The sequence below is a fragment of the Mytilus edulis genome, chromosome 7 (genome assembly GCF_963676685.1).
Source record: "Mytilus edulis chromosome 7, xbMytEdul2.2, whole genome shotgun sequence".
Taxonomy (NCBI): Eukaryota; Metazoa; Mollusca; class Bivalvia; order Mytilida; family Mytilidae; genus Mytilus; species Mytilus edulis.
In genome coordinates, this window is record NC_092350.1 from 9,183,203 (window position 1) to 9,209,944 (window position 26,742).

The 26,742-nt window shown below is 32.7% G+C and overlaps 1 protein-coding gene across 1 annotated transcript in view; it reads right to left on the reverse strand.

The window, feature by feature from the left end:
• Positions 1-1,192: 1,192 nt before the first annotated feature.
• The window catches only part of LOC139529873 (G2/M phase-specific E3 ubiquitin-protein ligase-like), a 64,820-nt gene continuing 39,270 nt past the window's right edge, over positions 1,193-26,742 (reverse strand). The window contains exons 4-7 of the mRNA XM_071325813.1: positions 18,304-18,809; positions 11,054-11,155; positions 9,997-10,285; positions 1,193-1,463 (exon numbers count right to left, since the gene is read on the reverse strand). Of these exons, the coding sequence (XP_071181914.1) occupies positions 1,255-1,463; positions 9,997-10,285; positions 11,054-11,155; positions 18,304-18,809 (1,106 nt within the window). The 3' untranslated portion in view covers positions 1,193-1,254. The remainder of the gene's footprint in view (positions 1,464-9,996; positions 10,286-11,053; positions 11,156-18,303; positions 18,810-26,742) is intronic.

Genomic DNA, 26,742 nt, shown 5'->3' on the forward strand with positions numbered 1-26,742 from the left:
GACCCGAGATTTCAGCATACAATTGGAGAACACGAAGAGGTGCATCGATCGATTATGGCGAGCCATCTAATATCAATGATCATCTGCATATTGAGAAACTACAAATTCTGTATCATCTATAGTAATACCCTTTATTTCCTTACTATTTCTTACCAAAATGCCCAATATTTCTGCACAAAGCAAGAAAATATAAGGGAATAAAGGATCTCGCTGTCTACAGCCTCTCCCTGTAGTGAAAAATTCTGACAGACAACAGTTTATGTCACCGCAGCTGTTATATATTGTTATAGAAGGTTTTAACCCAGGATATAACGGATTCACCAACATTAAAATATCTTAATGTATCATAAAGACTTACCAAGATATGATGTCGAATGTCTTCTCAAAATCAATTAGCAAGAGAATTCCTGGAAAACTATTTTTTTCAGTAAAATGTAAAATACCATATATTAATCGACAATTTTCGCCTATATATTTACCTGGAACAAAACCAGTTTGATCTGAACTTATTAGTTTTGACAAAACAGATTTTATTCTCTATGCTATACAGCTTGAAAATATCGGAAAATATATCTGATATTTTGTGCAAATTCTAGTATGCCTGCTGATATGTACCCAGGAGTATTCTTAAAGGGGCGCGAGCTACGAGATGTATGAAATACCTAATATATTATTTTTTTGGCTCAATCAGTAATGAAATACAAATGGTGAACTAATGATTCCTTTCTAGTAGCCAATAAGGTTCAATTTTGTCAATATAAGCCAAACATATTGATTATGACTTATTCACTTGCAGGTGAATAACTGGACCTCATTGAATTTGTATTCATGAGAACTGTAATTGATTCTCAGCTTGAGATGGATAACACGTGAATTGTATGTGTAAAGTTATTTAAAGGAAGAGAATGTCAACATTGAAAATCGTTTTACAGTGTTGCGAATGGCTTGATATGTACATTTTTTACATGAAATATTGTTTTGTATCCGTTTGTTTGTAATACATAAATATATGTATATATCTTGAACTATTTTTCATGAATTACAATTCATGAAAACGACAAAAAGAAGTTCAATGCTATGATATCCTGTGAAATCTATGTCTTTGTGTAAGTTACTTAAGATAGAATGAAACAGTTTTAGTTCTTCGTTTTGTATTCCATAAGATACGTGTTCGCAATAAAAACAACAAGAATATGTATGATATCTTGCTTTATGTCTTTCCTTTGACGATTTATACAAGGTTTTGTTTTAAATTTATTTGTCATAAAATGCTTCTGAAAATGATTGACTGAAACGTGCAAAAGACGTATTTCCCAATGGAAGAATCAATTTATTCAAACAAGTGAAACTTCTTGGAAAAGGCATGTTTGGGTCACTGTTGAATTCTACAATTATTTGTTCATTCGCTACTGGAACATCGCAAAGTCCTGTAGTGAAAGAAAACAGTAGCTTTGCATCTTCATCTGAAAACAGAAACAAATACATAATGTCTTGTCGAACGTTTTGACAAATGCATGTACATCAGTTTATCGATAACAAAAATGGGTAACTTAGCCCTCACATAACATGAAACATAATGTTAGTTTTCTTTTCTTTGTGGTTTTTTTTTCATCTGTAATTGTTTTAAACAATTTTTTATAAAAGAGCAAAGCCTCATTTATACTGGTTTTCCTGTATTTGACATAAGTTTAGCGAATTTAGTCGTATTTTGACGTTTTGTAGAATGCATATGGATACTCTTTTCTTTGGGCTTTTCTTGTATTGCATTCCAATATAAAATGATATTCGTCCAAATCTTTCGATTGTTAAACGATCACCTATCGTAAGATCTGTGAACCATAACTCATAGTTATGGTTTTTAATGTCAAAGTCATTCTAAAATGAAATTCCCCATAGAAACTCCTTTAACGTTTCAATATGTATCACTTTTACTATTAGATGAAGTTTCAAAAATGTTATATCCTAGAATAAAGCTGATAGAGCTGATATTGCCTTACCTCTTTTACAAGGTGAAAATATAGGGCTTTGTTGTATGTTTTCAACATGTATATGCCCCAACCTCTAAGAACTTAAGCTTGTATTTAAATTCTGTATTCCCCTACATTCAATTTTGGGTTACCACATAAATTAAGGCTGTTTCTGAATTGATTTATTTGTAATTATACCCCCGCTTTGAAAACAGGGGGTATACTGTTTTACCTCTGTCTGTCTTTCCGTCAGTCCGTCAGTCCATCAGTCCGTCAGTCCGTCAGTCTGTCAGTCAGTCCGTTCGTCACATTTTTCTCAGGAACTACACGACCAGGATTTCTGAAATTTGGTTTCAGGCTTGATATAAGTCAGCTATACCGTTTGATGCGTTTTCAGATTCATCACTCAACAACTTCCTGTTAACCGAACACTTGTTTGATTTTACACAATTAATATTATCCACTTGCGGCGGAGGTATCATCAGTGAGCAGTAGCTCGCAGTTTCACTTGTTATAACATTTCTAAGTAATGTCTCTATGAGATCAAACATAGATATCATTTCTAGGAAACCAGGACGTAAATTAAATGATTTATCTATGAATGTAATATTTTCTCCCAAAAAGAGGCGTACCTTGTGAAACAGCTGTATTTTTAAAATGCACCCAATTCATCATTTATAATTACGAAAAATAAACAGTTAATTGCTTCACAATATTTGAATGACTGAATGGATGAGACACTACTGGCACGACCAAAAAAATATATAAATAGCAATAGGAAAAGAATGATCGGTTCTTTGTTGGAAACTTTTGTATACCGTTTAATTTAAAATTTGTAATATCAGTATCTAGGAAAGAACAATTCATTTTGTTTATATAATATTTCTTTTAAGCCAGTTCTTTTAGGTAGTATTCATTAGTATGAACATAAAATACACAGTCTTGCCAAAACAGACAAGGATGTTGACAAGGAGACAATTAATTGCTTTGATTATCTCATCATAGTTCAATCGGGTAAGTCTGGCATTATTACCATTTTCATAATAAAAGAATGCTTACATTCTGTCTTTTGGGCTAGTAAATAGTTGTCTCATTGGTTATCATATCAAATCCTTTTTGTTTTCCTATTTATGAAAGTTGAAGTTTATTCCTCTGCAATCATGGTTTTCTAAGAACAACTTGGTTTAATTTAATTATTTTTGTTAGATTACAAGGTGTAGCTAGCACGAAAACAATATATTGTCCAAATCAAACTACAGGTCGAATTGGTTTTATTTCTTTTTATGTTTTGCTGACACATATAAAAATAAGAAAATAAGGTCTGATTGTCAATATGATCAAATAGAATAGAAAATAACATCTATAGGTCAGACTACGGCCTTCAACAATGATCAAAACTCACATCGCATGGTCACATTTAAAAGACCCGGAAATGAAATATGTAAAAAAATTAAACGAGAAAAATAACGGCCTATGTTCTGTAACTCATTCATCATTTGTTCTTCATTTGATCATCATTTTATACTGTTAATGTTTCATTGCGTACGTTGCTTTACGTGCTCCAGTTTTAGAAGTTTTATATAGGACAGTGTAGGAATCCACGTTACTTCCCCTCTCTTCTGAATGACGAAAACTGCTCAGTAGGCCGTGTGCACAACTGCAAAGAACATTCAGCGGACACGTTGTCCAAAGGAACAATTCGTGGCTTACCACAGCGTGAGTTACCTTTAAAACATTACAAATTATGTATTTACATCAGCTATGAACTGTTTAATATATTTTCCTATGCTGTAAAGAAACTATGAACATTTAACCGTTCAAACTGTTCGTATCTGCGCGCGATTACACAATTTAATTCAAACAGAACCCGACGTGTGCAAAAATAATCTATTTATCATTATAAAGAACATTTACAGAATTATATAACCATGAACTGTTTATTCGTATTTTTAATAGACTTTTAATGGACTTTGATTATCATTGAACACATTATAAAATTGTATTTATATTTGTATTTTCAGTTTTTCACCATTTGGATTGGTAGTGAAATAAAAGTCAGCTCCTGATTGTTTTAATATCTTTACTTAAACCCAATCATCTTGGTTACACTCACTGGTCCGGCCAGTACAGTGAAAAAGCTACAACTTGCCTGTTGTTTTTCTTGGATAACGTACGCCACGCCCGACAGTCATCAGACCAATACCGTAGTTTTAAGGAGAACGTTTTCGTGCTAGTAAATTGACAACAACTTGTCTACACATCTCCTGAACAGGAAATACAACGGAGAATCGTTCGTAGCTGTTACCTTGACACTACGCAACACAGCTTGTGCGTCCTAGGCAACAACTTTGAACAAACATTGCCTACAAATAGTTGATTTGCATCATGGATCCAAGTCACGCGGAACAGCAAGAAGAAGTTCAGCCCCCGGAGGGAGATGTCACCGAAGAACCAGAAGAAAATCCGTCCAAAAGAACAAATTTAGATAAAAATGCCGAGACCAGGCGAGTGCGTGAACTTACCGAAAAGGGACAGGGAGTCTATATAGAAAAACTTAACAAGTTCTATCACGACTAAGAGGCCCTATGGTCAAACCTAGAATCTCAGTTATTAGAAACGACCAAGCCCCCTAACGACCTCCAGCAATTGTTAACAGCACAAGAAAAAATTATACAAGCCTGTACTACTTATCGCAGGCTCACAGACGAGTACTTGAAATTTCTCAAAAACAAAAGAACATTAGACACCCTGCAAGACATTGATACGTGCAAATTCTCAATGGATATCCGAATGTCTAAAGTTGACCTAGCAATTGAAACTTTGCACGAGCATCCCCTTACCTTGACAAAGGCTAAATCAACAAAAACGAGGACATCTAAGGGCAAGACTACCTCGCACAGTGGGAGCTCACACGCCTCCGACATGTCGAGCCTAGCTAGGAGAAAGCGTGCCAAGGCAGAGTCCGCTAGATCAAAGATAGCCTTTGCCGAGCAAGAAGCTGCCCTTCTAAAGCAGGAGGCCGTTTTACAGGAACAGACCCTATATAGACAAACAGAATTCAAGGCAGTAATGGAACAAGAATCTATCCGTGCAAAACAAGAGGCCGCACATAGAAAAGCTGAAGCGGAACAAGAGGCCGCACATAGAAAAGCTGAAGCGGAACAAGAGGCCGCACATATAAAAGCTGAAGCGGAACAAGAGGTCACACGTAGAAAAGCTGAAGCAGAACAAGAGGCCACACGTAGATGAGCTCAAATGGAACTTGAGGCCACTCACTTGAAAGCTCGAATTGAACATGAGGAAGAGCACATCAAAGCTAAAATAAGAACAGGAGGCCGTTCGCAGGAAAACTCAAATGGAACAGGAGGCCGTTCGCAGGAAAACTCAAATAGAACAGGAAGCCGCACGTGCGGTCCTAGAAAAAGCCGAACGTAAGGCCGCTATGAACATTCTCGGAGCAAAAAGAGAAGCTGCAGCCACAGAAGCCGAGGCTCGTATCCTGGAAGACGACGACAGCCAAGCAGTTAGCGATCTCCCTGACGAAACGGAAGACCCTCTCAAGCGTGTGCAAGATTTCGTCAATAAACTTCCTGTATCAACTAATGTAAAGGAAGTAACAGGAACTCAAAAGATGAAACAAAGTCCTGTCAAGATTGAGCAGAGTCATGAGTCACCAGCGTTCGTGCCATCCGTGGAAATGAAATTGCCGCCACAGACATCTGCTGTCTTGCCTTCCGATGTTAAGTCCTAGGAAGTTACCTTAATCCCAGATCTAGGAATAGTAACTGGCATACAAAAACTAGGCCTTTCAGATGAGATCCCTGTCTTATCGCTGAATCAAGGCATTATACAATAGATCCCTGTCTCACACATAAGACAAGAAGTTCTGGAAGAGACCCCTTCTGCACACCTGCAGCAAAACAATCCTACGTTAGAGATTACCAGATTTTCCCGTCTAACAAGCTTTAACGACAAGGCAGAATCATTTCACACATGGAAAGCCAGCTTTAAAAACGTCATACACGAACTACAAGTTTCAGACTCGGAACAGATAGACCTACTTATTAAATGGCTTGGACCAGAGTCTGGCAAACATGCCATGAGTATAAGGGCATCAAATACCAACAACCCAACAAGAGGCCTACACAGACTATGGGAGAGACTGGACGATCGATATGGTGCTCCAATAATGTTGCAGACGTCTCTCGTCAACAAACTTGACAACTTTCCAACACTGACAAATAAAGACAACTCGCTCCTTTACGATTTGTCAGACATCATCTCAGAAATAGAATATCACAAAGAAAATCCCAAGCTGGGATGTTTGCTAGCTTACTTCGACTCTTCGAAGGGGGTAAATCCTATTGTTGAAAAACTGCCATACGGACTCCAAAAAAGTGGATAACAAGGGCTTCAAGATACAAAGTCCAAATATGAAGTTGCATTTCCACCCTTCACGGAATTCTCTGCCTTCATCAGGGAAATCAGCAAAATAAAGAACGATCCTGTGTTCATCTTTGGGTCAAAGGTCACGCCTAATACAAAAGGTGCTGCGCCAAGGTCAACGTTTACAAGACTGCGGTCAAACAACGATCTGGAGAGACTGCACAGCAACAAAATCTGTGCATAATACACAATACCGAACATTCGCTAAATGAATGTCGTGGGTTCAGAGCTAAAACTATAGAGGAACGCAAGGAACTGTTGAGGAAAAATAATCTTTGTTACAAATGCTGTGATTCGACTATGCACAGAAGTCGTGATTGCAACGCAAGTATCAGTTGCAATGAATGCGGAAGTAAACAACACACCACCGCATTACACACAAATTGAGTGTACCAACCCAAAGATCCACCGCCTTCACCGCCTAGATCAGTCGACGGCTGGGAGCAACTTGAGTTAGCTGAAACCAAGCTAACCTCTGTTAGTTCATCTTGCACTGATATCTCCAAAGACGGCAACAGTAGTAAATCTTCTGCCAAGATACGTCCTGTGAATGTATTTCACAGAAAAAATCAGGACAAAGTAATTCGTATGTATGCAATTATTGCCGACCAGTACAGCCTATCCATCTTCAAAATAATTAAAGAATAAAAAATATGTGATTTATCAACAGACGACAACCACTTGCACTGCATTGGAGACTTCTGACTTGTGACAGGCACATACAGAATTTTGCAAGGTTAAACATGTTAGCAGGCGACCAACCCTTTCCCTAACCTGGGACAGTGGTGTAACAGTTCAACATAAGAACAAACTATAAAAATCAGTTGAATAAAGTGTAAGGTAGATAGGGTGGTTTCCTCTATCTTGGATTTTGAAAAAGAAGATAACAGTGGTCTAGATGTAGAGTAGTATGTAATTCATTTGTAATACTTTTCATTTAAACATAGAAAATTGTGTGTTTGATAATATTTGCGGCTGTATTTTACCCAAAAAAAAATCATTTTTGTTTTATTTTATTTATTTTTAATTTTGCCATAGAAGGGTAGATAACTCAGATACAAGGGGAGAAAACTCGATAAAGTAACTTTTATAATATGAGCTGCGTCGAATAGAAATCGACCTTATGCAAATAAATATCCAAACATCTGTTAACTAACAACATCTATCTATAATTCCGCAATTGAATGTCACAAAATCAATCAAAGAATTAGCAATGTACATGAATACGTGCACTTGCATTAGGTCGATTTCTATCCGACGCAGCTCATATAATGTGTAGTGAATTTACCTATTTTACTATGTGACAAGAAAATGAGTCCCGTGACCGCATTATTTCTTTTTCTTATCTAAAAGCATATTATTAGAGCTTCTTATCCTATTTTATCTTAGAATTATGGTGTATTTTTTTTATCACCCAAATTTGACTTTTCCATGCATAATATTTACAAATCTGACCATTTTTGCTGAATCCGTAGTGGTAAAAAAAAAAGCACGATGACCCATCTTTGTATCAAAATTTAAAAAAAGCATGATATGAACTTCATCTTGAAAAATTATAAAACAAATCTATAGATATAAATTAAGACCTCCCTTCCACCTTACCTCATCAGAGAGATACAAATGAAAAAACATCTAACAAAATAAACGTAAACGAGTTCATGCACATCTTATCAACAGAAAGACACTCAGTACTGATCTGAGAGTGCTCGCAGTAATTGACATACAGTTTAAAGCCAGTAACCACAAATAAAAAACATGCATCTTGACTAAACTATCAATCAGTACACATACAACATCACTGTTCTTGGTTGGTGAGAAGGTTGGGAGTCCCTAACATGATTAACCCCATTCCCTATTCTTTATGTACCTGTCCCAAGTCTGGATCAGTAAACAGTAGTTTTGTTGCTGAACATCTTTATTTTTCATTTGCATATAAATCAAGCTGTTAGTTAGACTGAATTAAAAAGTCATGTTATACATTGTACGTACACAGTTCCAACTGTCTGAACTAAAATATTGAGGTAAGAACATTTTTCATTTGCTTTGCATAACCTCGAATTGAACAAAATCACAATGTTCAGCAAAATAATGCAAATGTTTCTGTCCAATGGAAACTGGTAAACATTTAAGTATTGTCCATAAAACTAAGAGCAAGTTCTACCAGACGTGCATTTTTATCAATCTTACTCAAAGAATTTTCATAACTACATCAAAGTGACTTATTTCTGTTGCAAACAAATGTAATTTTGAATAGTTTTTTTTTTAAATACTTAATAAAAAAAAGGAGCATGTGGTATGATTGCCAATGAGACAAATAAACACAAGAGACCAAATGACACAGAAATTAACAGTTATAGGTCACTGTACGTCCTTTCAATAATAAGCAAATCCCATACATTTTCAAATCTTTTTCTATAATATTTATTTATATTATAGTCCATTAACTAGTTTGTGCTTTTTTTTTAACTATTTGATGAAACCATTTCATAGAAAATGTACAGAATGAGACACAAATTTTTGTTACATTTATTTAATGTACAAATGTACACAGATTGCAAACAATATCTATTTATTTCTAATTATGAAGAGTTTCCATTGTAAAAAAATTGATTATGATCTAGTTAAAATATATGAAAAGGGTCACAATATTGAAAAGAATGTCAAAATTCCAATCTACCATTTTCTACGTAAGAAACTGCTTGTACGATGTCAGGAATATTACCGTTTTTTCATTCGTTTGATGTGTTTAAGTTTTTATTTTGCCATTTGATTATGGCGTTTTTGTTTTGAATTTTCATCGGAGTATTTTTGTAATTTTACTTTTCATTATAGTATAGCCCAGAGTAACGGTAACTGTAATAGTAAGGTCCCATTTTATTTTAAGTCATGTAACTGTTAAAAAATTAAAATATTTTTTAACTAATTGTTTAACATACATAACATATGTATGTAGTATATAGCATATTTAGTAAAAAGATAATTGATTTTTTTTTTAAATATAGTGTATTGAACAAATAAGTTTGTTCATGATGAAAGTGTCAAAAAAGGGACAAAACTCGTCATTCATATTGGAACCTTTTCGTCAGAAAATTTGACTCATTGAAGTGACACGTTTGCGTATTACAAAATATTAAGTGACACAATGTTTTTACACAGGCTAGTTCATTAAAATTCTGATACATATCTTAGATTCAGCATAGGATCCCTAGAACTTTCACTAAGAGAGCTTCCATTTCATTTTCTGTAGAGTGTGGCGGGAGGGGGAAATTAAAAGAAGGCAGAACAACAGTTTGAGTAAAAGAAAGACAGGTTGAGTCACTTGGCGATAACAAAGGTAGGATGTCAACTTATGTAAAAAAAAAACAGATTAAACTTGTAAAAGAGGCAGGCCCGAATAGAGGGAAAATAATAAATTAAAAAAGCAGGACAGAGATATCAAAAACAGCATAGATTATAATAGACCACAACTGATGAATTTTTTTTATGATGATACTGTAGTCATGGTACGCAAGTGAAAGTGTTGAATTTAAAGGACCTACACTATTTCTATAAATGCAAGCCATTATACTTATTCTTAATTTACCATTTAAGGAATCAATGTATTTCTTGGCAAACTCCATGGCCTTCTTTTGATCATCTGATTCAATCTCCATGTTTTCGATACTTGGCCCCAACTTTTCTTTCATGTATTTAGCTGTTATACTGTAACGATCAGTATATACAAACAGGCGTTCAAACAAAGCGTTGTATTTAATTGCATCTAGGAAACCCATGTAGTTTAAACCCTCTTTAAGCTGTTGTATTTCTGATTTTCTCTGGTCAACTATTATCCATTTTGTGATACATTGTATCAAATAGAATTTATGGTTCATCTGAAAAGAAAAAATATTGATGATAAATTCTTTATTTAACGAAGGTAAATCATTTAACTTACAATTGTTAATCTCACACAAGGTCTTTACACATTAAAATAAACAATAAATAATTATAACACTTAGTGCATAGAACACAATAATCTTTAGAGTTGTACACTCTACAAATGTATATATACACAAGCATGAACAAATACTGTTTAACTAGCTTGACAAGAATGTCTGAAGAAAAAGTCTGTCTTGAATCCATTATATCATTTCTTTCAGTTCCCATAAGCATACATTTGGACTATTAAAAAACAACAAAGATGTGCATATACATAAATTTGAATGAAAGGTAAATAAAAATGATGAAAATAAATGAAATGTCTGTAATAAATAATTAAGAAAACAATATACGATACAATAACTTTCAATTTGACAATATGGGCATGTATACAAACCTGACAATACAAAAAACAGAGGACATAACCGTTCTAATTGTAAATGATAGGGGACAACAATTTTAATACAAAGATATGCGTTCTCACTGAACATGAAATGCTACGCAGTTGCAAAAACTTTCACTTTCTCTCAAGACAATGCAATCACATTACTTCATGTTAATAGGACCTAATGTCATTCTGTATGTTTTCTAAAAACAAACAATTTCAATCTTTTTTTACGCAAGCCTCCTCATATATTGCTTTTAAAACAACGAACAATTATAGTATTTTTTAAAATTCATGTTAGAAATATATGTGTGTGTGTTATTGTAAGTGTTTTTACCGTCATTGCTAAATGTTCTGGCCATCCAATGTAATCGAGGAAGCTAGCACTGTCGTCCGAAATAATAACAGTCATTTCACAATCTGTTTCTGCATTTATGATCTGGAAACAGAATTCTAGAAGTTGCACTTAGTTAGATATATAGACAATGCAATTTTTATGAGAAGATCCTTCGATATTACTATGGTAAAAACTGTGAGACTTTTTTTATGAATGTTGTAAATAAAGTGTGGCATATCTTTAACATTTATACGACACGCACTTATAGGCATGAAAATACGGATTTTTTGTTATTAAAATTTGCTGTTACAAAATGATAGAAATTATTATAAATTAAGGAATGTATCTCCCTCATGCAAAGCTCTGAATCCTTTCACATATTTGGCTATACTTTTTGGACCTTTTGGATTATAGCTCTTCATCTTTTATATAGCTTTGCATTTCAAATATTTTGGCCAGGAGCATCACTGAAGAGACATGTATTGTCGAAATGCGCATCTGGTATTTGTGTCTCTATACATCCCGCCTCAAAAGAAGATACAATTTAGTTGTGTTTTAATTTGCTTATGACAAAATCGATATTAGTGCCAATGTAATTTATATTCAGAGATCTAATTACGATATTGGTACGATAACCTTTACTTATAAGTTTGTTTAAAGGTTTGATGAATTTACACGGATCACATAGTGATTGCCATGCTTTGTTAATAAATTGAAAGCATTTTCTTTAAATAGAAAATAATTATAACATTTTAAGATTATATAAATCAATCAACCCTTCTTATGTCTTTAGTCAGCATGTTACTGTCCAAAATGGTCAGTTTAGAAATCTTGAATAATGTTGAATAATACATAGTCATAATTCAATTACGCGAAATTAAATGCGGATCACAAACACATCAACTATAAAAGGAAACAAAAAAACAATAGAAGTATTGAACCGCAACAAAAACAAATGCCAACATTAAAGAAAACAGAATATTTTATAACAAATTTCCTGTCCTGATTTGCATTTGGTACATCACATTTTAAGAAAACATGTTAGGTTGAACCTGGTTTAATTGCTATCCAAAGTAATTATTCTCAAAGTTAAACATCCCGATAAAATGACAACGTTACGTAACGTTCTTTCAATATTCTCAATTTGCAAAGGTATAATTAAATAAATAAAATCTGAACGCTTTCTGTAAATGTTCGTTTAAGGAAGTCTCAAAATTAGAAATAAATCTAGGTTTTTATCTTTCGACATTTTAAAGTGCATCTTCTTCTGATAGTGTTTAAAGTCAACATTGTTTTGAATGCATAGTTTACTATATATCTTCAAATTAAAAAAAATTAAATGATGAATAATGTGTTAATATGATACTATGTGTTTTTTTCAAAAATTTAAAAGTTTTATTGAAGTGACAGTTGATATCTGTATCTTTACATAACTGCAAAGCATAGTTATGGTTTTCTATTAAAGAAAATACTAAATTGATTATTATAATGAATTATAGACTTTACAGGTTGAATTATCTGTTTTGTAATCCCGAGATGACTATTTTTTCTCTTTTTGCCATTTTGGTATTCTTCTGTGAAATGGAATATTTAGCATATTACAAGGTAAGATCACACTAGTGTTAGTTTTTATAAGTATTGAGTAACTCTTAATAATATTTGTTTTTATGGCGGTCACCAGAAAACACAGACAGGTTTTTCTGCATTCTTATGGACAAAAACACAAAAAACAACAATATTCCTCAAAGATCCATACAATGTCGATATGCTTACTTGTTGAATATGACAAAACAAAAAGAAGTCAAACATGTTTAATTCAAATTGTTGATATATTCTTCCTATGAATTGATATGTCAACAATTCCGGTATTAACGTGTTTCTATAAAATTTATTGTATTCCTTCCCGCGGCAACATGTTGTGCGTTTTAATGTCTGGCAAACGTTCTCTCACAACAATAACTATTAACACAGATCGATGGTATTTTAGTGAAAACAGTCAACACTATGTAAACACTCTCTTACTTTTTTAAGATTCTTTAAAAAAAAATACCATTTTTATAAACGGGGAGCTTAAGCTCTAGTAAATACAAATAGCGAACACAATCAACAGGCACTCAGGTGAACAAAATGTCCGTCTATTTAACAGTGAAATGGGAAATAATAAAAACTGCTGATTATAATTCTTAATTGAATTGAATTTTATTTTTATTTTTTGTTTAAGATCTAGATTGGTATAAGGAATTTTCATCTGTACTGACAAACGGTAGACAATCTCATTTGACGGGCTAAATATCTTAAAAGTATAACACTATTTTTAGAAGTTTGACATTGAAAAAAAAACCAAACACAAATTTATGTATAAATTTGTAAGGGTTGTCCAATATTCTACATTTCCCTGAGGGGCGTGTTTAATTTGTCTCTTCTGTACGTCTCCAGAATGTCTTCGGGTGAAGAGTCCAAAAACATGAATCTGAACCTCGTCTGGATATTCCACGAAAGATCAACAAAACAGAAATTCAATTTGCCGTTTATTAAAGCAGATGTGTGTCACGTTGGATGACATAGATTAAGGTAAGGTTTGCATGAAACGTGGATTTTTGTCTTAGTGATATTATACCAATATGATACATCATTTTGTTCAGGGAGGAGTGCCCAATCATTTAATGAAGAAAAATCGAACATCGCCCGTCCCGTTTTTTCAGGTGAAAAGCTCAAAATTCCAATTTTTGACGCTTTTTTGGGAAAATTGTATTTGAATTTTTCTGAAATAATAATGTATGCGAGTGACTATAAAAAAATAATACTAAATAAAACATTTATAAATAATTGTGGTCCATTCATTAATAATAAATTTTAATTAAAAATATCATAAAAAAAATCATAAAAACAAGATTTTTTTATTTTTGGGTTTTAAAAAAAACCGTTGCCATGGCAACAAAAAGCCGAAAATATCCCTTTTTCCGGATCCACTGTTTTTGTAAAAAAAAACTGTGAACTTAAGGAATTAACTATTTGCATTATAATGAGCTAATAAAATTGGTATGTCCCCGAACTCGTTTTTACGGAAATGGCCGTTATATGTGTTCATCTTGTCATTTCTGTAAAACACAAAAAAAAAATTTGTTGATCTGCAAAGATGAAAGTCATCTTTAATAGCATCTTTTTACAAAAAATAATTTTGTTTTGTAACACTTTTGGGATCGGCCATAATCAATGAGAGAAAACAGAGATTTACTTAGGAATGACATCAAAAGATCAATGTAGGATGAAAACTTAATTCAAATAGTTTGGGGATGGGGGATAAAAGTTGCTGCAAGTTTTGTTAATTTGACATCGATTTTACATATATCCATATCAGTTAATCAAATTTCCAAAATTAAGTTAAGAGGGGGAGGAGGAGGGTCAGTGAACAAACAATGTGAATTAAGTTTTTTTTTATCCTACATTAAACTTTTGATGTCATTCCTTAGCTTTTATGCACACAACTATCAGTCGGAAGGGGAGGTGTTTAACTTTGGTCATACTTATTAATACATGTACAAGACTCTGATTTTGAGGGAAACACTTATATTATTTCAGTGCTTCAAACTGTAATATTTTAAATCTTAGTAAAGCATTCAAATTGCCATTAAAAGTATTGAAAATTGCTTCATTGTCCAATGTTTGGTAAATTGTTTGTATGCAGCAATTGGATGAAAAGACATCAGTTTTGACTATAGTAAAGTCATTTACAGCAGCCGTGTTTATTCCATTCATTTAAATCTAACATCAACAAATATTTATGACTAAGCAGGGGAAAGTCTTACAGGAGAAAGATAGATTACTGGTATGATTTGTCCAATTGTTACACATGATGTTCAGATTTGAGGTCTTTGACCAAACAAACGTCAAACTACATGCTCCTATACATGATGAAAGACGAAACAGACGATGGCTTCGGAATACAAATGACCAGCTGCATATGTATTGTTGATATTTAAAATAAGAAATGCAGTTATGTAGACCTGTAATATGAAAATCTTCCACATTTCCATAAATTAAAATCAGTTCAATGAAGTTCACAGGAGTAACAGCACTGTAGTTGAGGAATCCCCATCATCAATTGGCGATTTGATGTTCGCAAATGCAGTTTTACTGTCCACGCGTAGGGGAGACAGTAAAACGGAAATTTGCGACCGTCAAATCAAAATTGATTGTGGCTACTCTTCAACCACAGTTATGTAATTCCGATTATTATGCATTACAAAAAAAAATAATACTTTAGAGCTTGGAATAAATCGGTAATGTGTCCATTTTACTCAATGCCGGACACTGATGATGCCCCCTCTAACATAAAGATGAAACATTATAAAGCATTACGTAAATATTTTATAACATTTGGTAAAAGCAAATTAAAGTTGGAGAACAGAAACGAAAAATTCAGAAAACGACCTCATAAAAATACTCCGAGCGTCGTCACTACTTTATTATGATCTCTTATATACGGAGAAAGACTAAAAACTAACAATTTCCCGGATTTTATAGTGAGTCCGTGCATGTGTAGAGACACATATCACCATCCTTTTTTTTTTAGATAAATTGATTCAAAGCTGACTGATATGCTTAGAAGTTTGTTTGATTAGAGGTTGTAAAATGTCCAGTGGCAAATACTTCAGGCATGTTCAGGACGACATAATACAATAGTTGTGTCTTAATGCATCCATAACCAATACTATTAGAACACTTTGAATGATGTAAACGTGGGGGTTGTGTGCGTATTTGCGGACAAACCTTACAAACTATACATTTGAAAAGTTCAAGTTCAACATTCTGTCATTCGTAAAAATTATGCAATAAAAACATCTGAGAATATATATATGCATCCTCTATAAGTAAAACACATGGCACATTATGTAAGTTTTTAAACTGAATTGACTAAAAGTGTCACAAAAATGTGCCGTTTTTCATTCAATCCTGCGTTTCTATAATTTGTATTTATACTGTATAAAAAAATCGGGAAACAGCGTGCATCAGACTTACAAATTCAATAAAAGAGACAGCTTAACAGTCAGTGAAAAAGTTACCAGGGTTCTTGAAGCAGAATTAACAACACTTCTATCTGGTGAAAGGACAATAAGGGGACAAGCCATAAAAACCCAAGATATTAGACCGATTTCTATTGAAATGAGCGGCTTCCCATACATTAGTTTTTTTTTACGTACATTCGGATCGACGTACAAACAGACAAGGATATAACTCAATGCCCCCTTTGCTACGGCGGGGGCATAAAAATGTACATTTATGAAATAAAATAAAACTCCGCGAAACTTTATGAATGGTTTTTGCACAAAGACGTTATTGCTAAACGTGACGTCATATAAATGAAAACTAACAAACTGAAGGTCATAACGTTACTTGTACGATTCAAAATTTGATAAGATTACATCAAAACAGCGATTTTGAGGTAGGTGTTGTTTTAACAGCGATTTTGAGGTAGGTGTTGTTTTATTTTCGATAATATTGTTGTTATCGAACATTGGTTAATCAAATCAATTCAAAATGGCGGGTCCCTCCTTTTTTCAATTATTTGAATTCGAGTTATCTCCCTGTGTACGCAAACCTTACCTTAATTCAACGACGAATTTATAGAACTTGAATTAAGATACGTCCGGTAGAGATAACTACGAAAGCTTATAGAAAAATGTACGTCGTGTCCTCGAATTACCAAGTTGTGGCCACGACTTACTTATTTGTAGCCACGAATAAGTAATTCATGACCACGAATAAGTAAATCGTGGCAACGAATAAGTAAATCGTGGCAACGAATAAGTAAATCGTGGCAACGAATAAGTAATTCGTGGCCACGGACAAGTAAGTCGTTGCCACGGACAAGTTAGTCTTTACATATAATAGCTATCAATGTAACCAGGATTATAATTTAGTATGCCAGACGCGCGTTTCGTCTACATAAGACTCATCAGTGACGCTCCTATCAAAATATTTATAAAGCCAAACAAGTACAAGTTTCGAAAACTTCAAAGTTTTGTAAAAAGGAAACTTATATAAATGACAACATTATTGATATTCATGTCAACACCGAAGTGTTGACTACTGGACTTGTAATACCCTCGGAGACGAAACGTCCACCAGCAGTGGCATCAACCAAGTGGTGTAAATAGTTATCAAAGGTACCAGGATTAAAATTTAGTACGCCAGACGCGCGTTTCGTCTACATAAGACTCATCAGTACAAAGTTGAAGAGCATTGAGGATCCAAAATTCCAAAAAGATGTGCCAAATACGGGTTGAACCTGGTTTTGTGGTTAGCCAAACCTCGCGCTATATTGCAATGTTAAATATACCGTTACAATGGATAAATAAATAGTATAAAAGTACATTTTGACAAGTTTACCACAGAATAACAACGAGTAACTAAAATCAGTTTAGGAAAAAACACGGAAATAGCTTAATAGAATAACGAACTGTGTGTCCGTGAAACGCCAGAAAAAGTGACGTCACATGTTAATTACTAAAAAATAGTTATGAATCGAAATTAGGTTTGTAATTATGTTATTTTATGTATTTTATAACAATTGCAAGAATATTAATATATAATTGTGTTAGTAATAGCACTAAATGCACTATCTAACTTTGTCGCCTTTTATTCCAGATCAAACTGTGTAACTAAAACAAATAAATCCTGTGCACAAAAGTTTTGAAATTATTTTAAATTAAGGTATGTATTAAAGCTCGGATTCCTTGCCGACGTTGGTCATACTTTTGTGTCTTTTATTTTTGTTTACAGCTCTTCATCCTTTGAATAAGCTTTGAATTGTCAAATGCAGTGACCTCGAGCATCACTGAAGAGACATAGATTGTCGAAATGTGCATCTGGTGCACAACAATTGGTACTGTTTACGTGATTAAATAAGTCAGTATCGTGCACCGTGTTGAATATATTACTAATGCCACTAGCTATATATAGTGACCTTATAAAAATGGAGATGTGAGAGTAGCCTGGTCCCCTTTTAAGTTTTCCTGACCATACAAATTGATTCTTATTGAGTATTTTAATCTTCTATATACCGAAACGAAATCAGTCGACCCATTTTAAAACTTAATACAAGGTTCTTTCAATGGCCATAATTTTTTGAAATCAATGATAATATGAAACAGTTAAGAAAGCTTTGATGTTTTTTTTTCTTTTCGTAGCTCTATCAGATAAATCAAATTAAGCAATACAACATATCTATATCGCATATACTAGAATACCTTTTTAACAACATCCAATACGGGACCCACTGGAATGTCATGTATGTCAAGACTCGTTTCTATTTCTTTGTTATCTTTTGACAATATTTCCATGAAAACAGTTTTATTTAGGTAAGGGAAACCGCAATCTTCATTTAATATTGACTCTACTATGGCAATACCCAAACCGACAAAGGTATCGTCGTGTCTGTTACCGTGTCTTGGTAGTTTGTTTCGCTCCGAACCTTCGAAAAATCTCTTCAAACATTCTTGAAAGAAAATAGAATAATACTGTCTTCTGAAACCACCACCATCGAATTCATATAACACTTTGTCGATTTCAATAAAATTGATAATGGGATTCACGTGCAATACTTCGCCTTTATCTCGCATATTCCTGATCATTCCTTTGTATCTAGACATAGCATGGTCAAAGATATCTTCTTTCTTTACTTTCATCACCTGTATTATCTCTTCATTCCCTCTTATTTTACGAATTGCTGGTAAGATGTTTTCACGGTACAAATCTGTTTGGTGTACAATAAAGACATATAAACAATATACAATATAAGAAAATAACAACTAAACTAACTTTTTTAACTAGCATAACAATACCCCAAAAGCCCCAGGAACTCATGTTGCACCATATAAAAGACGGATATCGTATATATATTCTTAAACTCTTTTTGTTTTATTACCATTATGCACGCCTTTCAACATTGATAAATATTTCTAAATATACACAAAACAGTCCGTTATACGTAAGGGATATAAGTTTCTAACAGTCCATTCTGTTAAATATTGGACAATATTTTACAGAATGGACTGTTAGAGGCTTATATCTTACTTAAAACATTGTTTAATGCGTCAAAAAGGGTAAAACAAAACAAAAAGCAAGTAAAGATTTATTTTCATCAATTACGAAAATTGTTTTGTGTATAAACTTTCTTTACATTAAAATATACCCTACATGTTAGCCCTTTTAAACAGTAGCTCAACTTATATAAAAACAATAGACAAAAAGAAAGTACAGCTGAAGGTAAACAAAATTTATTACTACATGAAAAATACATGAAGACATAGGGTATCCGTATCATAAAGTAGTAGGTCCAGTAAGACCCCTTTTTGGCCCCAAAATGTAGCAGTTTTACAAAATTGTTAAAATGTAAACTTTTAGTTATCTATTGGACAGTAGAATGCTTCTATAACATAAATATGGGCTGTTTTTGACAATACAATGCACATATATCGGGTACTAGTACCATTTAGTCATGCTAAATTACTGAAATCTTCACAATTCTAGCATTTTAGTTAAATTTTAGACAGTTTTCGTGTGAAACGAAAGTGGCCGCATTCGTGTTCATCCTTAATATTGAAATTTCAGTTGTATTTTACGATAATACATAACATATATAAAGGTTGAGGATGAACACGGATGCGGCCACTTTCATTTTTGACAAAAATCATCTGAAAAGTGACATTTTTCGGCATATTTGGTAGATTTTTCATATTTGAGCTTGAATCGGGTTGTTTTTAATGACTAAATCAGTTAAAATCTTTCACATAAATTAATTGATTCAAATGAAATAGACACTTAAGTGTTTAAAAAGTGGTAAAAATCTTTCGTAAGATGAACCTGAAATTTGAGGCCAAAATCGGTCCTTACCAAACCTACTCCTTTTGCTTGCGCAAATGCCTTCATAATTAATATATATTTTATTTTGTACAAAATGGCACCATTGATAATTATGCTAATGACAACACTGTATCATACAGTGACCATAATTTAGATAAAGTTGTTGAAGGTTTAGAAACTGGTAGTTTAAATCTAATAAACTGGTTTTCTATAAATTTAATGAAGGCTAATCCTGACAAATTCCAGGCTATAGCCATTGGAAAAACAACAAATAAACATAATTTGATATTTAATTTAAATGGAAACAAATATACTTGTGCAGAAAATGTTAAACTTCTTGGAATAACTATAGATTCGGACTTAAATTTAACAATCATATATCTGAAATATGTAAAAAGGCATTAAGACAATTTAAAATTCTAAAACGTATGGGTAAATATTTACAGGCTAGGTAGGTTAACAGCATACTACTCATTCATTCTCTCCAATGTTAACTATTGTCGAGTAACTTTGCACTACTGTAGTGAAAAAAAATCTTTTATAATGGAAAAAATTCAAGAAAGAGCTCTTAGATTCATTTATGAAGATTATGATATTCCTTACGAAAAACTGCTAGAAAAATCTAAATTACCATCTTTAAAAATAAGAAGAATAAAAACAATTGCAATAGAAACATTTAAAATAATATGCAAAACAAGTCCGAGCTACTTTCATGATTTCATTGATATAAAATTTAACAGGTATGATTTAAGATCACAGGAAACAGCAGTACTCCAAAGAGTTCGAACAACTAAGTATGGCTTAAGATCTTTTCGGTATAATGCTGCAGAAATCTGGAATGAGCTACCGAACCATTGTCGAATGGAAAAATTGACCAATTAAAAAAATGGTACAAACATGGGATCCAAGTAACAGCTCATGCCAGTGCAGTGCATGCTTATAGTGTTTATGCCTGTTTAATTTTACTTCTAATTTTTTGTGTGACTATATGATTTGTGCAATCTTATTATTAACTTGTGCTATGTTTTAAGTGTACTATATGCTTTTAACTTATATATGTCATTTATGGTATCTTACTATGCATTATATGTTTAAAATTGTGTTGTTTTCATGACTTTTTGTATATGTGTATTGTATTGTGTGTGTATTGTATTTTGTTATTAAGTCGATTTGAAAAGCTCAATAAAGCTTGTGTTTATGTAGTTTATTGAATATCGACTCTAAATAAAACTTTGAATCTTGAATCTTGAATCTTGAAGCAAGGACTACTCATAGTTTCCGTAAATAAATTTCCATGCGTATTATGTTTCAAAATGGATAGAGTGATGCAAGTTTATTCTTAATGCAAAAATGATGAAAGAGATTTTGCTATTAGTGATTGCACTGCTTCAAACTTTGGATTAAAATTATATGTGTATTTAGAATTCTATTCAGATATATCATTTCCGTGTGGATTACAAAATGGATATAGTCAAAGCAGCTAATAATGGCAAGTTTTATATATATTATATTTCAAAATATTGTCCTCTCCTATTAGTTTATTGTTTCTTTTACTACAATGTAAGATGTGTTTTGAGTTGTCGTTTGTTCTTTGGTTGTACTTTTGTTTACATGATGAAAACAATTGGAGTAATTTATAGTTTTTCTATTTCAATGAAAGGTAAAGGTAATTTAATGGTTTCTTACAGGTAAATGAAAGTCAAATCACTGAAATAAAGAACAGGTAAAACAATAGAATAACGTCACAACAATGTTTTAAAAATGAAGTCTCCATTTTAAAAAAAGTAAAAAATACGGCAATATACATTCGAAGTCTTCAAAATATGTCACCGACATCCATATCAATATAATAAAATGAAGAATGTGTCAAAGAGACATTCATTTTTAGATGATGACGTTCCCTTGTCACCATCTTACGGTGTTTATATATCTCAACTTGTACGATTCGCTCGTGTATGTACAACAAATATGTAACAATGTTTTAGATTTTAACGAGAGAAATTTATGCATTACTGAAAAATTATTACACCAGGGTTTTCGATATCACAAACTAGTCAAAACATTTACTAAATTTTATCATCGGTATAAGGACATCATTCGTAAATATAGCTCAACATGCAGATTTCTTATACGTTCATGTATTTCACATCCAATTTTTTATGGAAATATTCTTTATAAAGCACAAAAATGTCAGTATTGACCTCAGAAACTAACATAACCTTTAAATAGTCCTATTAAGAAGTTATAGTTATTAATTATTGCATATTTTGGCGTTTATATTGATTCACTTATACGGTCTTTACATCGGAACTTAACTTATTTATCCAAAAACCAGTTGTTGGCATGACACGGGTTATGTTCTTCTCATATATGCAATGATGGTATGATAATAAACCCCTAACGGGAAGGATTGTGCCTGATATTCATATGATGAAATCATAATCTGTTTAATTGAAGTCTGGAGCTGGCATGTCAGTTAACTGCTAGTAGTCTGTTGTTATTTATGTATTATTGTCATTTTGTTTATTTTCTTTGGTTACATCTTCTGACATTAGACTCGGACTTCTCTTGAACTGAATTTCAATGTGCGTATTGTTATGCGTTTACTTTTGTACATTGGCTAGAGGTATAGGGGAGGGTTGAGATCTCATAAACATGTTTAACCCCGCCACATTTTTGAGACTGTCCCAAGTCAGGAGCCTCTGGCCTTTGTTAGTCTTGTATTATTTTAATTTTAGTTTCTTGTGTACAATTTGGAAATTAGTATGGCGTTCATTATCACTAAACTAGTATATATTTGTTTAGGGACCAGCTGAAAGACGCCTCCGGGTGGGGGAATTTCTCGCTACTTAAAGACCTGTTGGTGACCCTCTGCTGTTGTTTCTTCTATGGTCGGGTTGTTGTCTCTTTGACACGTTCCCCATTTCCATTCTCAATTTTATCAACACGACCAAAACAGCACATGGCAACTAATGGGTCGTCAACTCACGGGAAAAAATCACGGGCTTCAGCTGGCTCCTAAACAAAACTGTGTACTATTTCAGTGATAATGGACGTCATAGTAGGCTCCGAAACATATAAATGAACTAAAACCAAATACACATGCAAAAACTAACAGAGCACAGAGACTTCTGACTTGGGACAAGGGCAAAAAACTGCTGTGACTTTTTGGTTATAACATTCCAATCTTCCCCCTTTTCCTCTGATTCAATATGGATTAAAAATCTAGTTTATGAAAATTAAAAGAGGGACGAAAGATACCAGATGGATAGTCAAACTCATAGATTTTAAGGTACACCTAAAAAATAAATACTGTACTTTTCATTGTTTCTTTTATAAAGACGATGGTGAACAACCTGTAAAAAAGGTGCAAATAGGATACTTTCACGTTATACACCGATTATTTAAATGAGTGCTTACTTTCTTTATTAAGATTGATAGGAAACAGTTATTATTTTTGTTAAACTTATATGTTTTTTCTACCATAATACTTTCAGGGCATTTATCATGAATATGTGTATCCAAAAAATCTCCACATAAAAACTAAGAACACGACTTGTACTCGTTCGTGCAGTATACCCCTTCGAAAGAAAAGGAAAACGTGAGATACTGTTTGACGGTATTTGTGATCTGGATTTAAAAGAAGTAACAATGTTTTTCTTTAGTAACATTCAAGATCTGAAGATCTTTTTATTTGTCGTGGTGGCAATTATGTCTCACTTTATCAAATAAGTGCTTTATGAGGGGTTATAGTTGCGACGTGACAATTGTCGTATCTGTTTAAACTATAACGTTTACATACTTAAAGGACACCTCCGTGTGCGGGATTATCTGCGTTGTGCTCCTTGGTCAAGTTGAAAAATTTCTAATTAATCATGTATATAATATGCATCTAACAGAATTGTATGTGAACTTAAACAAATGAAATCATCTTATATTTATAAAAATAATGAAAGCACAAATCGAAGGGGATCACAGCCTTTTGAAATACATGAAATGATTAATAACAAATAACAAATAACAAATAAAGGGGGAAATCCATTCCTTAAGAAAACATATTGACAACAAAACACTAATAAAAAAAAGGAAGAACAAAGAGAAACTAGATTTCCGAAACTAAACCAACAAATCCATGAACTTTGTCACGACATATCGTTCTTTTTACCTCCTGGCTACCGTCCTTTACTACAGATCGTCTATTATATACTAGTATGTATAAACATATGGACGCCCATAGGGGTTTTTTTAGGGTTTTGACTTAACATTAGCACATCAGACGAATAGATCAATAGATTTTTGGTGATGTTCAAATTATCACAGGTTAATTTCTCGAAATAAAATAAGATTTGTTGTATATATCTTAAGCTGTGTACAAACTAAAAAATGCTGTGCGTATTGTTGCTTTGAGAAAACATTATATAACTAAAGTAGCAAAGATTGTATCTTAACTTTTATATATGCATATAAAAATAGAAATGAAATAACTGTATTCAAAGATCATGTAAGACCATACTAAAAAACACATGAAAAGAAACAACATATAACAAATTACTGGAGAAAAACCACAGGTAATTAAATTGAGAATGGAAATGGGGAATGTGTCAAAGAGACAACAACCCGACCAAATAAAAAACAACAGCAGAGGGTCACCAACAGGTCTTCAATTTAGCGAGAAATTCCCGCACCCGGAGGCGTCCCTCAGCTGGTATATACTATCTACTATACTGACAAATGAAACATATATAAATGCAACAAAAGTATACCGTATATTCATAAATCGATTGCTAAAGAACAAATCTGGGTTACAAACCAAAACTGAGGAAAACACATAAAATATAAGAGAACTACGACACAACATAAATACAACTTTAAACTGTGTAATATAATTTTAAAAATCAAACCTCATACGAAATCAACAATTCGGCTTGAGACGACGTCGTCTCAAACAGTGAACATAAGACAAAAGATAGTACAACAAATATCCAACTGTACTCACAAAAGAAACATCATAACTAAGTTCATGGATGTTTTATATATATATAAAAAAAATCTTGTAGCAGTGCGAAATTAAAAAACAGTCATATTCGGGAATTTAGTCTGAAGTCGTCCATGTTTGTCAAAATTGGGGAAAAGCTTGATAAATGAACGTACAGGTAAAGATGTAAAATCTGTAGTAAACGCCCGTCAAATACTGACAAAAAGGAAAACGACTAAACGTGCTTTTACTCGAATATACATCATACATGTCTATGCATTTTGAACGCGAAAGCGAAATTGTTGTAAACGTGCGTTTTCTTGTAAAGGCTAAAATAAGAGTTTACACATTAATATGTGCACGAGGTGTTAACATGCGTTTGATAATGTTATGTTCGGTCTACATCAACTGTATGTACAACATTGACCGCACCTTTGTCTTTTATGTTTTTCATTCTTAAGGATGTACTTAGGTGAGGTTAGGTGAAAATCAATTAATTAAGAAGTTAAAATTTATACTATAAGCTGGTAGAGCATCATTTAAGGATAAAAATAAGCTAAAAACATTGATAGGTCATGGACCTCCTTTTCGAGATATTTGAGATATAAAATATGGCGGGAAAAGACTGACTTGGACTTTTACCTTATATTTGCATTGGTATTAGTGGGTCTCATAACAAAAGAAAGAAAATTAAGAATTTTCAAAAATTTGGTAAATAACCTTTCATGAGGTATTTAATCTTATATGAAAAAATAAATGGGTGTTATGGAGCAAAATATTTTTCATTGTGTTGTATGGAAAAACACCAAGGAGTCCGAACATTTGACACAAATTCCAAAACCTCACCAAAGTACATCCTTAAGTAACATCACGACATATAAAACCATAATATACAGCGTAAAATACTATTTTCGAGTGTAATCGATTTGAATATTGTAAATACATGGCAAAATTACAGAATGTTTTCACTTAAGAGTCATTCTCTGTAAACATCAAAGGATTTCAAAGAAAATGAGAAATGCATACTCATGGATATCCTTTTATTTTCATATCATGGGTTAGTAATGGTGCACTGACAACAAAAATATTAATCATTTCAAAATTTGAAGTGTTGGTTGCCATGGAAACAAGTTGCTCTGATTTTGGTTGAAAAACGCCAAAAATGCTCGATGAAAACTCTATTTTTACCCTTTTTTACCGCTTTGTTTGTAATAGACTGGACACATCTATCCCCAGTTTTTCTTTTGCTATCAAACTATTATCTATTAGTGTTTCAAAATACATTTGAAAGTTTGGAAAGTTCTTTCATCTAAAGTAAAAATTTTGAAATTTAAAATTTGATGTTTTTCCAAAAATCAAGATGTGCAAAAAATCACAAAATAACCAATTTTTATGGCTTCAAAATTTTTTTTTCAGATTTTTTGGCATAAACGAAGATCATCATTATAAAATATTGCATCTGATGCATTCTTGACAAAAATATCTCAGAGCGTATATTTTTAATTTTTTTTTTAAATTTTGTTTGAAAAATGGTCACTTTTGAATTTTTGGATTTTTTTTATTTTTTATTTTAGGAAAAAAACTCCAGGCATAAATGTTATTATTGCAATCCTTATCATATCAAATGATTAGTTATGATCAAATAATAACATGAAAATAAACTACACACATTCTGATACCTTACATACATGTAGTCAATGAAAAAAAAATAATTAGATATAAATATCATGTTTTTTATAAGAAAAATGACAACAACAAAAAATCCTCGAATGATCTTGTCTGTTGACTTTTTTCATATATTCCCTGATTAGACAACTGAAATCTACATTTTGCATGCAAGTTGTTGGAA